This window comes from Cydia pomonella, chromosome 3, assembly GCF_033807575.1.
Source record: "Cydia pomonella isolate Wapato2018A chromosome 3, ilCydPomo1, whole genome shotgun sequence".
In the NCBI taxonomy this organism is placed as follows: Eukaryota; Metazoa; Arthropoda; class Insecta; order Lepidoptera; family Tortricidae; genus Cydia; species Cydia pomonella.
Window position 1 is genome coordinate 11441708 of NC_084705.1, and position 25215 is coordinate 11466922.

The window sequence follows — 25215 nt, forward strand, 5'->3', positions numbered from 1 at the left end:
TGAAAGAAAATGACATAATTCAAATATCACTTTGATGTCAAAATGTAAGTTTGAATTGGTTTCTTGTGCTCTTATCCCCTTCGCTTACTGAGCACAGGCGAGTCTAACGCTCACGCGAAGTAGACGTGCGCCAGAGAGCATGTAATCTGAGGCTAATAACGTGTAAAAGTATCTCGAGGTCATAATTACTCTACATCTGAGCTTTTGATTAACCTACGCCTAGTAGGTACTCAATGGAATAAATCGACCATGTCTCGTTTCCTTGTTTTCCGAGAACAGACGATTTGCCTGAAACTAAAGTTCGCTTATGACCAAGAATAACAGCCTAGGTGCCCTCGTAGGAGCAAACACTTCGATTATTCCTGGCCGACCAGACTGAATATACGATCCGAATATTTTAAGCCTTGACCTACCACGTGTCGGGGTATTTTGTGGGAATTAAAATATTAATTTACGATGTTAAGGCAAAATTATTAAATTATATGTTAGAAAAAAATATTTACAGTACATATGGTGCTACTTTACCGCACTAGTGCGAAAATTAGCATATTACGTTACTGTGTCGAACATTTAAAGGGCCATATGTACTGTAAAACGTTGTACGATACATGTGCGAATAGGTAATTCGCAACTCGTATCGATTTAAAACACTCCCTTCGGTCGTGTTTTAATTTATCGCCACTCGTTTCGAATTTCCTATTTTTCGCACTTGTATCGTAATGTACTATTACAGTATAACATAAAACAATAAATTGTCATTTAATAATGACACATTAAATTACGAGTAAAGAATAAAAATCTGTAGAAAAAAAAAAAACAATATCAATTCATATCAAAAACTCATTTGGATTGTTTTTCAAAGTGAAATAATAGGCCTTCTAGATTAAGAAAGATTTCAATTTTGAGACAAACCCAAGATAGCTAGGGATGTTTTTAGGGTTCCGTAGCCAAATGGCAAAAAACGGAACCCTTATAGATTCGTCATGTCCGTCTGTCTGTCCGATTCTGTCACAGCCACTTTTTTCCGAAACTATAAAAGCTATACTGTTCAAACTTGGTAAGTAGATGTATTCTATGAACCGCATTATGATGTTTACACAAAAATAGAAAAAAAATAATAAATTTTGGGGGTTCCCCATACTTAAAACTGAAACTCAAAAAATCTTTTTTCATCAAACCCATACGTGTGGGGTATCTATGAATAGGTCTTTAAAAATGATATTGAGGTTTCTAATATCATTTTTTTCTAAACTGAATAGTTTGCGCGAGAGACATTTCCAAAGTGGTAAAAAGTGTGTCCCCCCCCCCCCCCCCGTAACTTCTAAAATAACAGAATGAAAAATCTAAAAAAAATATATGATATACATTGCCATGCAAACTTCCACCGAAAATTGGTTTGAACGAGATCTAGTAAGTAGTTTTTTTTTTAATACGTCATAAAAATTTTAAAAAATTTTTTTTTTTTTCATTAAACCCATACGTGTGGGGTATCTAAGGATAGGTCTTCAAAAATGATATTTAGGTTTCTAATATCATTTTTTTCTAAACTGAATAGTTTGCGCGAGAGACACTTCCAAAGTGAAAAAAAGTGTGTCCCCCCCCCCCCCTGTAACTTCTAAAATAACGGAATGAAAAATCTAAAAAAAATATATGATATACATTACCATGCAAACTTCCAACGAAAATTGGTTTGAACCAGATCTAGTAAGTAGTTTTTTTAATACGTCATAAATGGTACGGAACCCTTCATGGGCGAGTCCGACTCGCACTTGGCCGCTTTTTTAATATATGCTGGAATTTTTTTTTACATTTTCGGACCCAACACGTGTACACATAATGACCAGTTTTTTTAACCTGTGTTTAGGTATCTCTAGATCGTGTTCCCTTTGTTCCTGAAAGCATTTACTGGTCAATTTTTTTAGGGAACTGGTCTAGATTTAGCCTTACAAATTTACCTACCTCTAAAATTAACAGTGTCAGTATCCGGAGATCTAAAAATAATATCTATACTTCAACATATCTGTTGCTAGCACTTATAAAAGGGGATAATATATTATATGTAATACCTTAGGCTTTTGAAGGCAGTTTCTTTATGCAAAAGTTATTTTTCAATTTCTATTTAGTTTACAGTTTTTATCACGAGTGATGCAGCATTCAGCAACACTCGTTTCTGTCTTCCCAAACAGACATATTGTGACTGAAAAGTTTTGCGCTTTGGGTACGTTTTAATAAAGATTTGAGGAGTTTCCTCAATTCCTCATGGAACCCATAATTACTTGACCTTGTCACAAATGTTCTTTAAAATCGTACTTGCTTAACAAAGTTAACATTGACTTATTACATGTACCTAATGTTAATTGTTATTTATTTTTAAGTTCTTTTTTAACTGGTATTTTATTTTTTATTTAACATTTTTATAGTTGTTTTTTTTTGTCCGATTAACATTACCGACAGGTAGGTAGTCGGTGGTACTATCATGGTACAATTGTTTTTATTTATTTTATCTTTCCATATCTCGGGATCATGGGATCCCGAACTTTTGGGAGGCATGTGCGGAGACGAAGCCATCATCGCAGAGGCCCTTTAAGACAAGTTTGATGTAATTCTCGAGAACAGCATTAGATACCCTTAAACCGTTCTCAGCAGGCACAAAATTGAAAAAAGCAAGCTTAAGATTGGGCTAGTGTAAAGAGGTCCAGACACTGCCATAACAATGCTAACACATCAACGAGGCAGGCGGTGACTTGCCCTGAAACTGCCGTTGTGAAGAAGACCAGGAGCAACACCAGTGTGAGCGGGTCAGGGGTGTCCAGACGTGTACGCCGTTTTCTATTACCCAGTCGCTCCTAACAGCCACTGTGCCAACTCACGTCTTATGCATTATTCACTTCGACCCCTGGAGCATATGGCTCTAACAACTCCTTTCTGGACGGCTAATGAAGGCAAGCCAGAGCTGAGAGTCCTGCGGTTCCGCACGGGGCCATTCCGACAGACAAAGACACGCCGGAGACGGAGACCCTGACTGACTGTCGGGTCCTTGGGGTCGTTACTCCACAACCGCTCGCCACAAGCTGCCCTGTGGGGTTATTTATATCATAATTATTCACTATTTTTGACGTAGCTATTATTTTGTGATAGATTTATATACCATCATATAGGTATAACTACCCCCTTAACTATAATATTAATTTGTAATTATTATATAATCAGGTTATATCCGACGATCACGATACGAAAAATAATTGCTTATGTATTCTTTAAAATTAACTATGAACAAATTATTGTATTGAGAGATAAATAAACTAAACTAACGAAGAAAACAAATAGCCAAACATGAAATACGCGTCGTTAAAGAGTTCCGTTCTGGTCATCGTCAGTAGGTAGTTCCGCTGCATCAATGGAACTTTTTTAAATGCAAAAGCTTGGTTTGTTGATGAAAATATAAAAATCGCTAAATGTATGCCGATAAAATTTAAGAAGTTCCCTCAAATCCTCATCATCATCCATCATTATGAACTTGATTTCGACAAAATTGGGACCAACTTAGAACTATATACTTTCATATCGAAAAATGGCCGAATTGATATGCTCCTCCTTCATATTGGTTAGAACCCAGATACATACCCTAACCCGAATGCAAATCTGCACCGTACCAACAAGCAAGTTTCAACATCGTGAAGAAACTGGAATAATCCCAACATGGCCTAGTAAGAAGCCGGTTGGAATTTGTAAGGTCAGATGGCCGTCGCTTTTGAAAAGGCTAGTGCCTGTGGCTGGGCCATTTTTTCCAAAAGCTAAAGTCGCGCTCCTTAAGGATGCAACGAAAAGAGTACTAAGATGAGGTCCGAAGATGGGCTTAAAGTAAAATAAGGCCGAGTCATAAAGTTGCTCAGCCCAAGTCGACAGAATACTCGCGAGGACCATAAACATTGTACATTGTATGTATTTCATTAAACCGGTACGGTCACCTAAACAAACTGTTCATATAATGCGAAAGTAAATACAAAGCCGACTTAATTGAAAATAAATGTAAGCTGATAAAAAATATAAAGCTTAACAAATCCCTGATCTATTCGGAATCGTGTATATTTATATTTCTCGCTAAAAAGCATACTTATTTATTATCGTATCGGCTTTTGTTACAGCAGCCTGTTAGTGATTTTACTGTTAAATTGAATGTAAATATTTCTTCAGTTTGTAATTAGCAGGCAAACACAGATCGGACCGTTTGCAATTTGTTGTCCTAATTTTGTTGCCCGCCTAAATAAGCCGTATTTAAAATATCCAAATCAGGTATTTTAAGCTTATTACCGTAACCAAAGCTATTCGTCTGTCTGTCCGTGTGACTCTGTTTTAGAAATAAATAAAAAAATTTAAGAGTATTGACACATAGAGGGTGTTAACCTGTTTATAATGACATATTGTGGATCTCAACTAAGTGGTAGTAACACATATAAAACACAGGTAAAACACTTTTTTTTTTAATTCAATAATAGGAAGAGGCGCATGCTGAAATTTAGTACCTATTGGCATATAATCAGAAAAAAAATCAAGCCGGAAAGCTATTAAAGCACAAGATGTTCTCTTAACCTGCCATGGGCGTCATAATATATGTGCAATATGGTTTGCAATTTATGATGCGTTTTTTAGGTATCTAAGTTTAGTTATGTAACCACTACAGACGAATATAATAAAACAAAAATGGTTTTTTTTTTTCTAAAAGTTAATATGTAGGATTAGTTTTAGCTAATTAATGTCATACTTACTTACTTACTTACTTACTTACTTACTCCGTTGGCTCAGCGACCCAAAATGAGACTTGGCCTCCGACACAAGACAGCGCCACTTTTCTCGGTCCTGTGCGACCTCTCGCCAATTGTCGACTCGAAGCTCGCGCAGATCCGCCTCCACCATGTCGCTCCAGCGATACCTAGGGCGTCCGATAGGACGTCCTCCTGCTAGGCGACCCAGGTACGCTCTTTTTACGTTCCGATCTTCGTCCATTCTCTCAAGGTGGCCCAACCAACGGAGTCTGTGGGCTTTACTTTCTCCCATGATGTTAGGTTCAGCCACTAGGTCTTCAATCTCACGGTTCTTAAGGACTGTCCAACTTCCATCCGGTCTTCGTTTGGGGCCCAATATTATAGTCAGCAATAATGGCATAGTCAGCAGACAATTAGTCAGCAATATGTCCAGTATCACTAACTTTCGAAAACAGAAGAGGCAACATTTGTTTTTCTGTGCGTGTATGACCCCGGTGACGACGACAAACTCTTACTCCCGCTGATTCGAAACGAATTGTTTAATAGCGAAATTACTCAATTTATATAATGTACTATGTCTCTTATTTGTCGCATAATGTTTATCAGGAGGCTCAGTAATCTTTTGTTATTGTTACAGAGGTCCCCCGCTTTGAAGATAGCCTGAATAACTTGACCGTGTCATTAGGAAGAGAGGCGGTCTTCACTTGTGTCGTCAATGACCTTGGATCTTACAGGGTTGGTACTTCTTTGGAGAGATATTTAATTTTGTGTTTGATCGTAATAAGATAAACGATCGATCGATTATAAACTTTCTTTATAAATTTAGTATGTTTTAAGAGATAAAATAACGTACATATTTCGTTATTATAGGTACTAAGAATAAACCAAAGTTGTAAATTTCAATTTGATGCCTACTGAACTTAGAGCATTTAACCAACCGGAGACGCCTTGTCTGTAATTTTCTGTACAAAACAGTCTGGTAAGGGGCGCGTCAAAAGTATGTTTATACGTAACGTACAAATAGCGATGTCAGATAAACCTCAGTCCAAGCAATATATATGACGAGTATATATGACCACTGGCCGAAGTTTTCCACAGAGAGGGAAGCTCTTACAGGCTGCTCTGTACTGAATATCACTTCTAGAGGAATATTTATCTCTTAGAATAAATTTTAAAATGGAAAAATTACTGTCTTGGTTTGGTTAAAATTGAACTCACGGCCTCTGGATCCAGAGACTTAATACTCGTAGCATCGTTAGCAGATGTTTCTGCTTGTTATATAAATTAATTGAATATTTATCGTCTTTATTTTATTGTAGTACCTAAATACTCTACTGTAAGTTCAATTTAATAATTTTACGTAACCGAACTACGTAGCCACGTTGTTTACTCCGTTATCTGAAATTCAATCTCAACCTTGACGTGAATAAGGCAATGACGCGCCTAAGTAGGGCACTTGTTCGGTTTCAATAAAGCTTAGATTGGTCGCATATTAACAAGGTTTGCTTCCAAGGTGGCGTGGTTACGCGTGGACACGCAGACTATCCTGACGATTGCGGGCCACGTGATCACAAAGAACCATAGGATTGCTGTTAACCACAGCGACAGGAGAGTATGGTTCCTCCACATCCATGACGTTCGACAGGCGGATCGCGGCTGGTACATGTGTCAGCTCAACACCGACCCTATGAAGAGCCAAACTGCGTACTTAGACGTTGTAGGTGCGTAATAGTTATAACAACCTAAGGGACGAGATCACATGACCGATTCTCTATATAAACGTCGTCCCCATTTTCTCTCTGGTTTTAACATTATAGAAAATAGTTTTACGCAATTTGATGAGTACAGGTTGTAACAATACCTATATTACAGATAGTATCTCCACCATTGTTGTTACATTCTGCCTGTATTAACCGTAGCTTTGACCGTCTGTTTGATTTTTTCCGTTTTTTAAATTATTATAAAAATCAGGAGCTTTAAAAATGTATGGATTTTGTTTTTTGCTCCCAACTCTAATGGGACGGGTGCAAAGTTATTGTAGGAATAACGAATTGATCGCAGCGCATGATGTGGCCAAAATTGATACGTTGACGCTTTTTGCCTTAAAATAACATTTACGATAAAAATGGCCCATGATAGCTGTTGTATGGCAAACTGCGTTAATACTGTATAAAACACCGATTCACACACATTCACACACCACAAACATTCTAACACCGAGTTGGAAATTAGACCAAATAATAAAATGGATAGCTACTGTAAGAAGAATAAAGTAAGTATGCGTCTTAATTTTGTAGTATTTTTTATTTAGTGTACCGAAAATAAGTAATATTGGAAGAGAATATGTGCTTTTAATTATACCTTATAATGGATGTCCACGATAAAGCAGGGGACCTGACTATTTTGATATTATTGAATTGCATTGAATTTATTTTATTTCAGAATTTTTCAAATCCATATTTTTGTTAGTAGTTACACATGTAGAAAAATGGTTAGTAAACAATGATGACTAGCAATAAATTAATAAATTAAAAATTTAAATTAATAAAACATAAATAATCCTATAACAATATTTTCCGGGTGATAATTTGATAAAACTCGACAGCATATGTTTTCTCACCGAGATAAATATTATATACAGTATTTTTGTTTAACTACTACGGCAAGGGCATAATATATCCTTGAAGTAGATTTTGGAAGCCCGTGTTGATAACTGATGTCAGTGTTTATGTTCAGAAATGAATTATCTGGAAATAAACATAATATAATAAACATTTTTTCCGTTAATTTGTAATAAAACAACAAAGTAGCAAATAATCTTTATTTTGTTGCGTTCGTTATTTGACAGCTATAATTATTATAGGTACAATAAATTATATAAAGTCTGCAACTATCTTTATAGCACCGTAGTGCAGGTGTTATTTAAACGTTATAATTTCATAGAAGTTTACCGTTTAACTTAACTAACGTTTAACACTTGCACTGCGTGTCCTATCAAAATCGTTGCAGGTCTAACTCTAACCGTATTGAATTTGTAAACATTAACTGATTGGTCCTTCGTAGCTCGAAGTGGATCAAGTTTGTTGCAGTGGTCGATCGTTTGTGAACGAATTAATAGCGGTTGTAAACTTACTGCTTGTGTTTAAAAATATAGTGCCACCGGATATCTTGGACTATCCGACGAGCAGCGATCAGGTGGCGAGGGAGGGCGCCAATGTGTCGCTACGCTGCGCGGCGCACGGCGTGCCCACGCCGAACGTGGTTTGGCGGCGCGAGGCTGGTGACCTTCTACCCGCTACCAACTTTAGCGACACTCAAAGTGAGATATTTTTTTACAAGTACACATACCTACGCTTATAGTACGGTTCATTCAAGTAAAATAGGACTATGAAAAGAGTTAAATATAAATAGTAATCATACCACGAGCAAATTTTAGAGCATACTTTTTTATCCATGTTACGTATCCATAAATTTTCTTAAGGCAAGTTTTTACTAACTTTAAAGGTTTTTACGGTACATTAACAAACATTTTACTTCATACTTTGAGACAGAAACCATTTCTTGAACTAGTTATTTCTTAAAGTGTTAAGACGGAAACTTGACATGATTGAAAACTCTCTTGAGGTAGTAAATAAAATATACAAGAACTGTGAGTTATAAATCTCTAGTTCAGACGGCAATCTCTTAATTCGCGTAAAAATAACAGCGCTTCTGGGATTAGCCTATGTAAGTCTCGCGCAGCTTGTATTTTAGTAATTTAAATTAAATAATTTGGCTCGGTGTAAAGAGATTTGAAATGGAAGAATCCTTTCCCCGAAGCTGTCTCGTTAGGCAACGCCCCGGCGCGTGAACATTGTGCTCGGTCTCGGTCTCATTTTACTGCGCTGCATAGTTTAAGGACTCTACTACAACTCCCGCTTTCTTATTGAAGTCTGCGGATTCAAATTAACTTGTTGTTTGATGACATTCCCGTTGCAAATTAAGTCCGAGCATTCCAGTTTTGGAGAACAAAGTCTTTGCGGTTTTCGCCAACCAAGTTCGATTTAAGTTAAATCTTTGGCGCCACAACAAGAACATTGTTAAACTTGGTTATAGATTTAATTACGGGTAGCGTATTCAGAAACGCAGAATATTACATACACCAATTTGATATATTTTCAATACGTCGCGCATGGCACACATGAGGTTGCATAAGTACGAGCTCGATGTAAGATTTTTTTTAAATTGGTATTATATTTTTATTCCTGAATACATTTCCAGAACACTGTAAGAATCTTAAAATAGCATGTTTTAATTAAGGTATACATAAAGATTTAATTTAAATAACCGGAGAAATGATTGAACGTAATATTCAGATGGCAACTGTATGTATAAGTTGCATTACTGTTACGGTATTACTGCTGAGGCGAAGAAGCGGGCGCTGTCACTTTCAATTTCCATGATAAAATTAGTGACGAATTCAAAGTTTCAATCGGCAGTAATGTGGCAACGAACGTCTTTCATGAATATAACTTTAATATGTACTAACTGTAGGTGTACGACTTAACGTTTTCTTCGATAAGGTGCAAAAACGTTAATCAGCATAAAGTAGGTATTGCTTTTTTGCAGCTTATCTGTTATTCAATAAGATTAATCTGTGATTAAGAATTATGTAAGGTTATGAACACTACGATATCAATGTTCGTGATTAGATTCATCAGTGAGCGGCGCGGTGCTGCACCTGGTGAAGGTGTCGCGGCTGCACATGGGCGCCTACCTGTGCATCGCGAGCAACGGCGTGCCGCCCTCCGTCAGCAAGCGCGTCATGCTGGTGGTGCACTGTGAGTTAATATGCTACTTTCAGAGATCTCATGCGATTCAATTTTAATACTGATTTAGCTTCAAAGCAACTGTGATGCTCTTTTCCTTAGTCTTTTGTTTGGTAATGTTGTGTTGTGTGTTAGGTTTTCATTTTATTTAGACAGACTTTTTTGTATTAGTTTAAATTGGTACCCATTCCTAAAAGTTCTGTTCTGTTTTAACGTACAATTATGGCAATGCTTTTAGAATAATATAATCTTGAATTATGTTTACTTGCTGAAACCATCCATTTTTTTAAATTATGTTTAACAAAATAACGTCCCTCGATCCTTACCCTTGTATCCAGAATTGGAAAAAAATTACTGATGAATCATCAACTGAATCATGAGGTTGTTTACTGTTCGAGTTTTAAACTTAATATTTTTTTTTATACATGTCAGCAGTCTATCGTAGGGTCAGGCAGATCGTGAAATTCCTACGCATGTCGTGAAACGTCAAAATATATGTGTCGTTCCCTGAGTCGACGGAGGCCCGCTACGCGGAGGTCCTATTTCTGGACAGTTTGCCCATTGGGCATCTGAAGCAACCTAACGAACCTATATACCTATTGGTTTAATGTGACTACCGTCAAAACATTACACAGGAAAATTACGATCTACCTGATCTCGGCCGCCGACATAAGTATATTATGATGAATTTTTTAGAGTCGATTTAGTGCTTTGGTTTCATTGAACCTTAATTTAGTTTAAGGCATTTACCAAAATGACTAGATCTGAAAACAGAAATTATAGTGTCAAAATACCTGAATCCCCGAATGCCAGATTTTTTTTCTCATATTTTTTCTCATCTCATCTCATAATTCATCCCAAAATAATGTTATAATCATAATACCTAAATTTCATCATTTCTATCTCACATTAATGAATGGTAACTATGTATATTATGCAACTGTTATAAAAGAATACAACAAAAATGATAAAATTGTACATAAGACGTAGTTAAAGTTATTAAGTAAGTACCTATACATATTTAAAAAGGAAGTTCCATCAGAACTTCGGCATTTGATGAAACATACTTTTTAACATTTGGGTATTTTGGATCTTAGATGATATGAATAAAAATATTGTGACAATCGGCCATTTTAAAATGGAAAATATTTGACATACATTTAGGCATTTTGGGAGTACGTTTGTTTGAAATTAAGGACAAAATAAACCATAATATTTAAAAAATATAAAATTAAAAGTAAAATTCCGTAGTTACCATTTTTAGGGTTCCGTACCGCTGTCCGTCCGTCCGTCGGTCACCAGGCTGTATCTCATGAACCGTGATAGCTAGATTGTTGAAAATTTCACAGATGATGTATTTCTGTTGCCGCTATAACAACAAATACTAAAAAATACGGAACCCTCGGTGTGCGAGTCCGACTCGCACTTGTCCGGTTTCTATTTTATCAGCTATACGTACGAGCTAAAAAAATATTTCTATTTTACCGTTCTGTCGCCATGCATGATTTATATTACGAAGCAAAGTCGCGTACGGACAAACGGACATGTCGAAAAAATAAGGGACCTAGTTGACTACAGAACCCTAAAAAGTGTAACCATTCCCATTCTCTAAATATGTCAAGCATATATTTTTCGGTATCTTCCGCTTTACGCATAAATTTACCGCTTCCCAGCCCCTTCGGCCACAGCGACTGGACGACAGATTACCCAATTCGGAACTGACAGCGCCTTAAGCACGATTTACTCTCTAAGGGTTTTAAAAAATATTATTGTTTACTAAGCGCTTCGGATTTAAGTTGTTTCCACCCTTCTTCGCTGCTGTAAAATACGCACGGTAAAAGTTTTAACGTGATGTGAATCTATCCTGATTTTATTAGTAAGTATCAAAATGAAGAGGATAATTATGTCCCGGATCAGATTAATAATATGAAATCACATTAACACTCGTTAAATTTGGGGAATGAGAGTCAAAACTTTGCGAATAATTTAGACATTCCTTCTTTTCATTCAAATCAGTACAATGTTAACCTTAAAATAAGAACAACATTAATGAAAGTGTCTAACCCGCATTAGACTGCGTTTCGACCAGAGATGAGCGAGTATGCGTTGCCAGGCATGTGTTTGTTAAGAACCAAGTATAAAACATTAATGGTGTTACTCATAAACGTTTATCGAATCTATACAACAAACCGTTGATAATCTTTTCTTTCTATCCGTCATTATGACATTTCGTTTTTTATAAGGAGACAAAATATAACAGAGGCTTGTTAAAACTTGATAAGTTTTATGAATAAGGGGGAAAACTGTATTTTAATTTTCACCTTAATAGACTACTTATACTTTGCACTTTCACAAATCCATTTTACTATTTACTGTTATACAATTCAGCACAAAACTTCATCATTAATGATTTTCGTAAAATGTACCAGAATAACTTCTTTTGATCAAAACTAACAACGAAACTACAAAGGATTCGATACGAATAAAACACTTAAAGCTCACGGAGCGGGCATATCATGTTCACTATTTTTAGCAGCTGGCGCGATGGTTGCCGTTCCCGGGCTGTTGCGTGACCACATCGAAAAACACAACTTTTACTGCCGTGCCTTTTGCGCTGGTGATAAGTTGATGTGTTTTATCAATGAATTAACCTTACCACCCAAGACAGTATTTATTACGAAAAAATCCCTGTCATGATGTTACGTGGTTCCTAATTTAATTATACCTACAGACTACGACTCATTATAGTTTCATTCGTTAATTGCAGCGGTAGTTTGTTATTCAAAGTAAATAAAAATCTACAATTTTGTCGATTCTCAATAAATTAAAAACTACTATTATGACCCATCTAATATATTATGCGTCTTAGTGACAACGATGCAATTTAATGTAAATCATCCATACAAACGATATATTTCCTTTAGCCTGAAGGCATGACTGACCCTACAGTAGATAGAATACTGGGTAACCAAAATACTATTGTTAATCATTTGTTACAGTTCCCCCTATTATGACAATACAGAACCAGCTGGTGGGAGCAAAAGAGGGCGATACGGTGCATCTTGACTGCCACTCGGAAGCTTTTCCCAGATCTATCAATTATTGGACGATAAATGACCAAATCATATCACAGTGTAAGTGAAATTTTATTATTAGCGCGTACTTCTCATTTATGTTTATGTATAGTTAGTTAGTGCTTCTGGGCATTTTCCGCAAATCGACAACCATTGTACCTATTGCGTGAAATCGAGGTAGCGCATCTCTAACCACCCCAGCTCCTCCACGAAGCCTAGCAATGCTTTCAGGTTGCTAACTGCCTCTTAGTTTGCACGGAGTCCCTAGGTATTTGCTCCTGTATACTTCTACCTGTTTGCAGTCTAGGAGTCTCTTCTTCCATGCACGCTCTGCACATGGGGCTGTCTGTTTTACCCACATTGTGTAGGTGTTTGTTTAGTACACACTATGTCCTGTAATTAATCCTTCCATTTTACGTAGTTGGTTCCTAGGTAATTTCAGTAGTACATACATATATTGGTGAGCTAGTAGTTCAATTCCGGTAAAAAATCTTTGGTCTGCCTGCATGTGTATATGTATTTTACAGCGGCTATAAATACAGAACCTTACTATAAATGGAGATGTATTTTATTTTATAACGATACATAAATAAGTATGTGTATTATTGTAGTATATGTATTCTTGTATATGTTGCTGTTATTGATTAGCTATAGGTACAGTGAGCTGTGAAATTGCATTGAGAAATTATGAATGAATTCATTGATAGAGTCGCCATGCACTTTTGCGGCTGATTGTACATTTACAGTCAGCTCACTCGGCTAAAATATCCATTTAAATAGAGATGCAATACGAATTCTTAGGTACTTGGACGAAGACAACTAAGTCCAAAGCGTAAGGTAAAAAAGGTGTTAGAGTTTTGCTTCTTCCACTTGGGCTGCAAATTTTGGGTTGGGTCCTGGTTTAAGTTACCAGCCAGAGATCCTAACGTAATATTTTTCACCTCCATTGGTAGGTAAATATTCAATATAAGTAGGTATATCTATCTCCATACCTATATGCGGGTAATTAATATCAAATACATGAGGAATAATGAGAAATTTTCGTGTAATAAATATGTAATATTAAACACATAGTCATTCGGTCAATACATAAATTAAATACTCCTGAGAGTCCTAAGTGTAGCGAGTGGAACATACAAATTCTACAGGTTGATTGTGGAGACGTGAGTAGGCTAAACGCATTCAGCAAATTATTACTATCTACTGTTTCGTGATAGCATTAGTAAGATTAAAGTTATTTTTTTAAGTGTTACAAGCTAAATCGCTTAAATTGTCCACGACATGCATGGACATCCCACAATTAGAATACTTCAGATACCGAAATTCTTCGCTTTTTCTGTCAAACTACATGTCATGACTGTGGTTACTTTTGAAAAATTTTATTTCACTTAAGTGTGACTATTTATTTTCTTCATAAATAGTACTCTGCTTTCTTAGCGTTTATGAAAGTTATCCTTATTAATACGGTGTTGTAGGGTGACCATGAATTGATGTGAATGTTTCACATAAGGCTCCGTGAGTTCAGGTCACAGCTCGCTAAGCACTGAGCGGAGAGCCCCCGGACCCGGGATTGCGAATAGGTATCATTGTTATCAAATTGTTTATTTTTTGGTAATTTTGAACAAAAAAGAAACCAATGAGTTTGTTAAAAACTAAAACTGCGCATTTTTAGAAGTAATTTTCATATTTTCAGCTTTTGTGCAAAAATTGCTATAAATTCTAATGGTGCGTTGTAGACCTATTATATTCGTGTTTTTTTAGCGAGAGAAAGTTTTCAGAATCAGGTTTTCAACCAATGAATTTACTAGCGGAGAGCCTCAAAATTGCTATCCATATTTTTGATAACCGTATTATGATCGAAAACGCATTACGATCTATCAAAAACTCTGCTTGCTGAACCTACGGCACCTTAAATACAATGGCGAACGATCCATTAACATTTACTGAGTGTGTAGGGATTGTCCTGCATTTTAGTCTTCCCAAGGATTGAAAAAATATCTTGTAAGCCTTTGTAGGTACAACCGAGTAAATATATTACCCACAATGATTATAAAATTTATTTTAAGTGAAAGGGTTCAATTTCGCATAATTTCGAACACCCTTAATATGCCCGTTAAAGGGTTAAGTATGTCACCTTCTGATCTTTAATCAATAAAATTAATTAGTAGTCTACTTACAACGGGTAGGTACATTTGAAGGCTTATTTGATAGGGTAAGTAGGTACTCATATTATTGCGTGCATTTCTTAAGCTACCTGTTTGAATGCTAAAGATGAAAAGATAAAGACAAAGGATGAATTATTCCATATATTTAAAACAAAATAGATGGTCTTACCAAACATGTTTGCTGAGTAGTGGAACACATCCATTTTTGGTTGCGCAACAGCCAATTCGTTAAGAGGAAAGAGGACGATCGATTCTACATACAAACGTAGTCCTCACTTTCCTCTCTGGATTTTATGGGGTTCTTCAAAAAAAGAGTGTACAGGTTCTTAAAGGGTCGGCAACGCGCATGTAATACCTCTGGTGTTGCAGGCGTCCATAGGCTACGGTGACTGCTTACTATCAGGCGGGCCGTATGCTTGTTTGCCATCGTCGTTGTATTAAAACAAATTTACATTATGGAAAATATTATTACAGAATTTAATGTTTTGTCATAGCTTTGCCCGACCGTTTGATTTATTTCGTTTATTTGATTATTTTGAAAGTTAGGAGCGAAATACAGCTTTCATACAAAATTTTATTAAAAAGGTCATAACTGTTAATAACATTGAAAAAATCGAAAAAAAAATCAAGTCGAGCATAGCTACAATTAAAACACATCAAATTGTATAAAAATATTGTTAATAATCACAATATCCAGAGAGGAAAATGGGGACTACGTTTGTATGGAAAGGCGGTTTCGGGGCGGTCGTCCCCTTGCGTCTTAAGAGAGTGAGAATGCACGATTGGTGAAAGCGTTTCTACCCTGACGCGTGCAGCGCACCCCGTCAATCTCAGGCTCCTCCCGTGTCGTGGCGACAAGGCACCGAGCTGGCTCGCATCGCCTGCCCGTTCTGTTCGTTGGTACGAGAAGTCCTATCTGTTCATGAACTACAAAATTACTTATTTTATTTCGTAATAATAAGTAAAAGGTACAATGTCACTTTTGTTATAGACACAATGAACCATTTTTAAAAGAAGGATAACAATACTAACCCATTGTTAGGAAATGCTATCACATAAAACACGTGTGTCTATGATTTGTTATATCGGAATTGTTAAAGGATTGTCTTTATTTTTCCTTTTCATCTAAAAAAAAAAGAAAGAAAAAGACATATTTTACGTAACTGTAAACAAATCGCTAACTACCTATGAAAATATATTTTTTACAAATCCCGGGCGGACTAAAATAGAATTTTATTGTCATATTTACTCGCTAAACTTCCAGTGCACATCGAATAATGCACTGAGAATAATTTCAAATTAATATCAAATCATCATCAAGCAAGGCCATCCCCTGTCACCTAAGTTGTTCAATAGTACCCTTGAACAGGTGTTCAGGTAGCTGGTGGCAAGATGGGAACATAAAGGAATTGACGTCGGCGGAAGACAGTTAACAAATCTAAGTTTCGCCGACGACATTGTCCTGTTCTCATCTTCAGCTACAGAGCTCCGCGTCATGCTGCAGGACCTAAGCAGGGCAAGCCTTGAAGTTAGGTTAACAATAAACATGTCAAAGTCTAAGCTCATGAACAATAGTGCACCAATAGGAGTAGAAGTAGACGGGGGAGAAATAAAATATGTCCATGAGTATATATATACGTACCTGGGCCAAATAGTCTCCTTCCAGGCGCGGCAAGATAAACAAGTTGCAAGACGGACCGAGAATGCCTGGCGGAGCTTTTGGTCCATAAAGGAGCACATGAAGGGAAGCCTAGCCTGAGAAGAAAATGATAAATAAAGGAGAATAATAATATCAAATCATGTTGAGATCGTATTAACATATCCCCTCCCCTTCAAAAGTAAATAAATTCTTGATTTATCTATTCCTATGTTTACAGCGGACAAAAGATTCGAGATCACCGCAGTGGAAAGAGGGTACGAAGTGGACATGCGGTTGAAGATCAAGAAAGTAGTGCGGTCCACGTTTGGCACCTACAGCTGCATATCAAAGAACTCGCTGGGCGACACCGATGGGACAATCAAATTGTACTGTAAGTATACATAGGTCTGTTATTATAGGGTCCCCAGCAAGCTCGGTTCTCCATACAAACGTAGTTACGCTCCCGTTTTAAAACAACTACCTAGCTAGATTGCTCTGAAACTTTGTACTTACAATATATAGGATAAGAAATATTCTGAAGCTAAATAAACTAAATGCAGGGCTAGTGCAATTAGTTTATTTAGCTTCAGAATTTTTATACAAAATTAGTTTTTGCTCTATTTTGTTGAAACTGGAGCTAAATATATATAAATTATATACATGACTAGATATACGCGCAAAGTTTAATTACGCTCCAACACGCAGTTTTAAACTATGAGAACGAAACTCTGTTTGTAAAGGTGAAATTCGGCCTAGCTTGCCAGGGACTCTTAATGAAAACAAACAAATCAATCTTCAGTAAAAACATGAATACGGATAAAAATGAAAGAAGTGAATGTTGATAATCCATAAGATGATTAAAAATAAAACATTGTTTACTGATTGTCTTTAGGTAAACGCCAGCGTGTTGATCTTTTATATTACGTCCCTCGCTCGTCAGAAGCTCAATTACAATTATGGTTTTACCCTCGCGGCTACATTCTCATACCGCAAAAATAGACTGAAAATAACTTATATAGGCGTGAGAGGGAACTAGAGCTACGTTTACTATGTATTCCTATGTAATCGAGTTAGCGAAGCAAGAATTTAGGCCCTGGACGATACATAAATATATATCTTAAGTTAGCTAATTCAGTATCTTTTTTATTCGCGAAGCTCAAACTCGGCGAGGATAATTATAATAACTACTAGCTTTTGCCCACGACTTTGCCTGCATGGAATTAGCAATTTGCAACACAGTACCAGTCATGTTCAACTGTTTTCTGAGAAAAATCACTGCTGTCTTTAAAGGTAGGGGGCAACCCTTGGTAGGTGTCAACTATTGGGAGGTACCGACTATTGATATGTGTCGACTACTGGTAAGTACCAACTATTGGTAGGTGTCGACTATTGGTCAGTACCAACTGTTGGTAGGTGCCGACTATTGGTAGGTGTCGTCTATTGGTAAATGTCGACTATTGGTAGGCTTCGACTATTGCTAAGTGCCAACTATTGGGAAGTGCTAATTATTGGTAGGTGTCGACTATAACGCCTAGATAAAGTGTAATGGCAATCATTCAATTGGGCAGAATATGCTTCCATCAATTATCAAGCGATCCATAAATTATCTAGCCGTAACACCGCGATACCGTACATGTTTGAACAAATTAAATTGAAACAAGCCAAAGTAACACAATTAGAAAACCGGTGTAACACAAATGAGCAGCAACAAAACCAGTCAGCCTTTTTTCGTGCATAAAGAGGGAATTGTGTGCGAGAAAACTCAATGCGACCTCGTTATTCTACACTTAAATACACAGAGTATGAAATCAAAACAAGATTAGAACTAATGCTGCAAGAGAAAGGTACAGATATTTGTTGCTTTTATGAAACATTTTTAAGACGAGGAAGTTGAAATCTTACAAATTGATGGTTACAAAAAAGTTGCTCATTTCTCACGCAAGCGGAAAAAACGGGGTGGAGTAGCAATCTATGCAAAGCACGAAATCGAGTGTTGCGAGCTGGATTGGATAACTAAGATGTCGGTAGAACGTCATTTTGAATGTTGTGGGGCAACAATATGTGATCTCAACTATCTGATAATATGCGTATATAGAACGCCAAATAGCAACCTAGATGTCTTTCTTGTAAACATAGAATTTATTTTAAATAAGCTGACAAGGCAAAGACACAACTATAAAAATATTTTTTTCTTGGGGGATTTCAATGTTAATATTCTCGAGAAAAACAATAAAACTGAACTTTTCCTAAATACTTTCCGCTCCTACAAACATGCATAGACAACATTTTCACTAATAAAAAACACTGTCAGGTAGAAGTGCTGGACCTCGGACTGTCTGACCATACTTGTCAGATTATTACGGTTCCAGCTGGCTTGGGATTCAAAGAACAGTATTGGTACATATATAATCGGAATCCAGATAGGTATTTAGAAATTTTTCTGAAATACATTTCAAAAATCAGCTTTTCAGATGTCTACTCCGCAACAGATCCAAATTACGCTTATAAAGCATTTATTGATACCTTCAGTCTTATTCTGGACCTGTGCATACCGACTGAAAAAATTAGAGTTACTCACGAAAAAAGCCAAACTGGAAAACTAAAGGGATTGTTGTAGCGAGCAAACGGAAGCGGCAATTATACTTACAAACTCAAAAATCAGGTAACGAAATAGTTAAAAATGAGTACAAAAAATATTGCCGGATCATAAAAATGGTAACGAAGCAGTCCAAACGAAACACAAATATAAACTATATTAGACAGAGTACGAACAAAAGTAAGGCTACATGGCAAATAATAAAACAAAATACATAACAAACAAACACAGTAAAAATACGATAGTCTATTAAGATCAATGATATGGTTCTGGATAATCCTCTTGACATTGCAAATGCAGTAAATAAGTTTTTTATAAACTGTCACAGCCAACTTTAGGTAGCATTTTTATGAGCCCGACGACAAAACAAGAGATCTTGAAAATTGTTAAAGAATTAAAAAGTAAGAATAGCACTGACCAAATACCTATGAAAATAATAAAATCAAGTATTGAACACATAGTGGAACCCCTGAACCATATAATCAATTTAACTTTAGAACATGGTATCTTTCTTGACGATCTAAAGAAGGCGTTAATAAGACCTTTGCATAAAAAAGGATCTAAACGGGAATTAAACAATTATAGACCCATTGCTTTGCTGCCAAATTTTTCAAAAATATTCGAAAAAGTTATATTGAATCGCTTGACATCATTCTTTGACAAATATAAAATATTAAACGCGAATCAATTTGGGTTTCAAAAGGAGAAAAATACAACCTTAGCCATATTCAAAATTCTCTATCAAATATGGTTAGATATGGACAAGAAAAAACATCTTTCGGATTATTTATAGATTTGTCGAAGGCTTTCGACTGTGTGACTCACGAAATTTTACTGAAACAGTTGGATCACATCGGGATAAGGGGAGTTGCCTTAAAATGAATAGAATCCTATCTTGATAAAAGAACTCAAGTCACTGTATTAGATTCATATGACAGGACTACCAAAACAGTATTAAGAGTGCAGTCAGATTGTGAAATATATAGCAAAGGTGTACCACAAGGCAGTGTACTGGGACCACTATTGTTTTTGGTATATGTAAATGAGTTCCCCTTGATAGCTCACCACTTGTGTGTTTTGTTTGCCGATGATGTCACTATTTTTATCTCCGAAGACAATGGGTCAGATATAGCCAATGAATTACATAATACCTTAACTCATGTAATGGATTAGTTGTCGACTTTAAATCTAAGTGTAAACCTAGAAAAAACAAAAATTGTACAATTTCTAAATTATAAAAAGGTACCAAAAAGTGTTAATGTAGTTATGAACAGTAAACAAGTTGAACAAGTAAATTGTACAAATTTCTTAGGAGTCACAATAGATGGCAACCTAAACTGGAAGCATCACATAAAATAAATAAAAAACTAGCCAGCGCATGTTATGCGTTATCAATATTGACAAACATAACCTCAACAGATGTCGCAAAGAAGGCGTTCTATGGAAATGTTTATCCCCACCTGACATATGTCATAATATTTTGGGGTAATTCGGTAAACGTAGAATCAACATTTATTCTTCAAAAGAGATGCATGCGTATTATACGCATGCATCTCTTTTGAAGAATATTTAAACTTAGGTATCTGGAATCTCTTAGAGAAATTTTTAAAGACAATGAATTATCAACTTTGACATGTATCTATATTTTGGAAAATTGTGTATTAGTTAAGGAACAAAATGACATTTTTATTAAGAAAAATGACTTTAAAATAATATAAGATTGCAATATAAATATGATGTTTGTACGGTTAGACCTTCTAGTTTTATACTAAGCAGGAGCACATATGCCACAGGAATAAAAATATTTAATCACTTGCCTGAATATATTAAGGCCCAAAATGGGATCAGATTTAAAAACACGCTCAAGAAATGGCTGTTAGTAAAAAGTTTCTATAATTTAAATTAATATTTTATGTACATAGAAAATTAATTGTTTTGATGTTATGTTATTGTTATTGTTTTACGTTTGCATGTATTAGTTTATTATTGTACGCCCGAAATGGGCAAGCTAATGGACATTTGTGATGTTTATAAGACCTATGTACAAACACAGCTTTGACAATAAAGAAATCTTATCTTATCTTTTTGAAAACAGACTCACTTAATTAGTAATGTTTTTTTTTCTGATGGACGTTTAGGTAAACGCGCGTAAAGCAGTGATTTTGTCAATCTTCTTTGTAAATTTCGTAAAGTTTGTACTGCTAAAAATAGTAATTTTGTATTACAAATATCCTGTATTTCAACTTTAATAAACTACATTTTTGTTATTATAAATTTGAAGTAGTGTAAATGAAAGTTAAACGAAATCATTTTTCAGAAATTACTTTAAAACAAGTGACAATTTCTCTAAAAATTGACTTAATTTCAACGTAATTTTGATATTTAAACAATCTACAACATTTGCGGAAACTGTTCTTATACATCGTTTTGTATAATTTACTATCATAATTTTTTGGTGAATTTTTAAAAACTGTCCCTTCTCGTCACCTATTACCGGGGACGCATGCTCTCGACCCCATTATTAAACGGCAAGATGAAAAAATGTGCTAATAGAAACCAATACTTGTTATTTACAGATTACGTAACAAAAGGTGTATAATTTCAACGACTAAATCTATCAATTTTAAATTTTTGGCCTAAAATCGTTACCGGGCTCTTAATGGGAGTAAAAGAAAAAGAGGCCGCAATTTGCGCCCTTCGGTGTTCACGGTAGGCCCTCTGATATGATTCCAATTTCTTATATCAATTAGATGTCAGTGCACGTTTGAATTAGCCTGTATCTCTATACCAAATTTTAACTATATCGGTTCAAATAATTGGTTAGATTACTTATACAGTCAGCATCAAAAGAATTCATTCTTTAATAGATTAACAAAAAGAGATCCTAACTAATATGTACTTATTATAAATGCGAAAGTAACTGTTTGTCTGTCCGTCATCTCTTCATGCTGAAACCGCAGAACTGATTTATCAATCCACATCATCATCAACATCCCAATCGCAGACGAAATCCCGGGCAAATGTTAGTATATCTTCAGGAACGGCAAATAATCTATCATATTGTTTAGGTACATTTGCATATTTTTCTGGTACTTTATCAAACACGGCTTCAGCCATATCGATGAAATTTACAATATATATAGGGACGTATGAAAATGACAATTCGATCAAACCAGGGTAAGTACATTTAGAAAATAATTAGTTTGTGTTTTCGCGGTAGCCCTGGTGATAAATTGTAATGTTTCGATTTAATTTTCAAACAGAGCCTAACGAGGGCAAAACATCGATCCATGTAGGTTTTATTGTTGATAACATTGGCTTTTGAGTGTTTTCAAATAAGTAATTCAATATTTATATCATACATTAATTTTTGTGTGTGAAGTCCCCAATTCGCAGTTTATATGGTCTAATTTTACAAATTTTCGATATAATAATAAAGATAATATTTGTGTTATATAGAATAATTAGACTATAAAAAAGTATCTGGACTTTTAAACAAGATCTGTAGAGATATATCACTATTTAAAAAGTATTAGAGGATGGCAGATATTTTTTGCGCGTTGTGTCATTTGCTGCTGACCGTACGACTTGTTAAAAATTAGAGCTCGTAATATGAGGACCCATGTAATTACTATGGCCAATGTTGTTATACGTTATCATATAAGTAACTAGCGTATTCCAGAGGGAAGTAATCATCTAGAAACCGAGACGTATTTCCACTTCTAAATATTTTATATTTTCCATGTTTTTTAGTATGTTACTGACACAATGAAAAACTAGGTTTATAGGTTTTAGTTTATATTCAAAATTTGCAAAACATTTTTTTTAAAGCGAAATCTACAAACATAGAATTATGCTGAAGCGATCGACATCATAATAAAAGTGAATTGTTAAGATTTAGTTCTCACTAAATCGAATTTCATAGAAAAAGTACCGTTATTTCGCTAGGATCGCAAAGCTGTTCTTCCCCTTTAGTCAGGGGTTGGCAAACCGCTTCTCACTAACCGCATGTGGCTTTTTAGACTTGCAATTGCGGCTCCTTAAGTCACTCGTGAGACAAATACATATTTAATAGTTTAAATATATTAAAATGGGTAAATAATATTTTGTAAGTCGGGCACTTAAGCTAAAATTATTTACATAGTTATAAAGTTTGAAGTTTTATTTTTATTTTTTAATTAAAGGACAATGTTTTCGCCAGTGCACTAATTATTTGTTTGCTAAAACACACACAGAACGTGTATTGTATAAAACTATATACCTATTCCAAAGCAACACAAAAAGCACAAAGCAAGCTCGCTCACATCTAAATTACTCGACTCGACGTTGTAGCACTCGTAGCCGCCTATCAGATTTGGGTGGGTGTGTACTTTAGATATGGGTGTCAGTGCTTTTGAACAAGTGTGCAGTTTAGAAATGATTTATTTTTATTTACCTGTTTTAATGACAATGAAATTCCTACATGTAATTTTACATGGCTCCACAAAAAAAATAGTTTGTCTTCAAGGTCCAATACAATACCTACAGGTATTCTAATTTTAATTATATTAAGTATATGAATCAGATCGAATTAATATCTTATAAAAATCCTCATAACAACATCTTTGATTTTTCATACGATATGTTTTGCAAAATTTGACTTTTTGATATAACCCAAAAGTATCCGAAAACGTTAAAAAAACGTTTATTTACGTTACTTGTCCGTCTTCGGGCCACTTAAATCGGTCCTGGAGTTTAGGAGCAAATTGGCTGTGACAGTTACACACAGACACACGAGTGATCCTATAACCTTTTTTTTCTTGAGGTTTGGAACCCTAATAATGGTATTTTATCTTATGGTATATATGGTATACCTACCCGCGATTCTTGTTTTAGACATCCGGAATGATAAACTTCCTATTATAATATTTGATGTTCACAGCGCTGTCGGGCAAGTTCGAGGAGGCGCAGTACAACGAGGTGGGCGAGGATGAAACGCCGGACGTCAGCGAGCTCGAAGCACTCAAGCGCAGTGGCGCGTGCGCAGTTCACCTCGCGCTGGCCCTGCTCCTGCTTCCCGCGTTATAACTTCATTTGTATATATACCAAATATATTGTTACTGTAATATTTTCACAGCCGTTTCATTTTTTTCTTAACGTACATTCACTTACGGTAGCAAACGGCAAACCGCGCTTAAGCTATTATGTCTATTATGTGGTGGAATGAGATAGATGCAGGAAGATGAGAATTTTGCCGAAGCGCGTCCAGCATTTAAAAGCAGGTTTTGGACTTTTAGATACCTAAATCTACCAGCTACCCATCATCTTGCTACACGCGCAAGTATCGACATCTCAATAAAAAAATCGTAAGTTACAAGATACCGCGGCCAAGAACTTAATAATTAATTAAAACTCCAACATTAATATTGTGTTGCCCTATATTAGTTGTTTTCCTCCTACGGTTGCTTAAAAAAAATAACTTTATCTAATATAATGTTAATATATATTTTTATCAATGAGCGCTGGTAGCCTAGCCATAAGAGCGCGCGCCTTTCCCGGATTGAAAGGTCGCGGGTTCAAACACCGGCTCGTACCAATGATCTTTTCGGAACTTATGTACGAAATATCATTTGATATTTACCAGTCGCTTTTCGGTGAAGGAAAATATCGTGAGGAAACCGGACTTATCCCAATAAGGCCTAGTTTACCCTCTGGGTTGGAAGGGTAGGTCAGATGGCAGTCATTTTCGTAAAAACTAGTGCCTACGCCAATTCTGGTGATTACTTGCCAAGTGGACCCAAGGGCTCCCATGTGCCGTAGCAAAATGCCGAGACAACGCGAGGAAGATGTTGATGATTAACATGCCATTCAAACCGTAGATTACGTTTGAATGGCATGTTGTATTTAGTCACTATTCAAATTCAGGTAATATCGTTAAAAATTACAGTTTTACTTAATAACAACAAGAAATATATTTTTTTATTTTTAAAAGTAGAATACATACAAACAAAATAATAGTTTAACTTTTATAACATAACGACACAAATAGGTACAAAATTTTTGCTTCATCAATGTGTCCCGCCTTGCTTTTGATAACCACGCCGCACACAGTCTCGGCATCCTATTTATAAGTTTTTCTAACGTATCCATAGGAATAATAACTGCCTATTTAGGCATTAAGTATTTACTTA

General features: G+C 35.7%; 1 protein-coding gene across 1 annotated transcript in view; it reads left to right on the forward strand.

Moving 5' to 3' along the window:
• The window catches only part of LOC133516086 (lachesin-like), a 41266-nt gene extending 17110 nt beyond the window's left edge, over positions 1-24156 (forward strand). Inside the window, exons 2-8 of the mRNA XM_061848800.1 lie at positions 5401-5498; positions 6277-6484; positions 7918-8082; positions 9455-9583; positions 12571-12705; positions 16688-16840; positions 23967-24156. Coding sequence (XP_061704784.1) covers positions 5401-5498; positions 6277-6484; positions 7918-8082; positions 9455-9583; positions 12571-12705; positions 16688-16840; positions 23967-24112 — 1034 coding nt within the window. The 3' untranslated portion in view covers positions 24113-24156. The remainder of the gene's footprint in view (positions 1-5400; positions 5499-6276; positions 6485-7917; positions 8083-9454; positions 9584-12570; positions 12706-16687; positions 16841-23966) is intronic.
• Positions 24157-25215: the final 1059 nt, after the last annotated feature.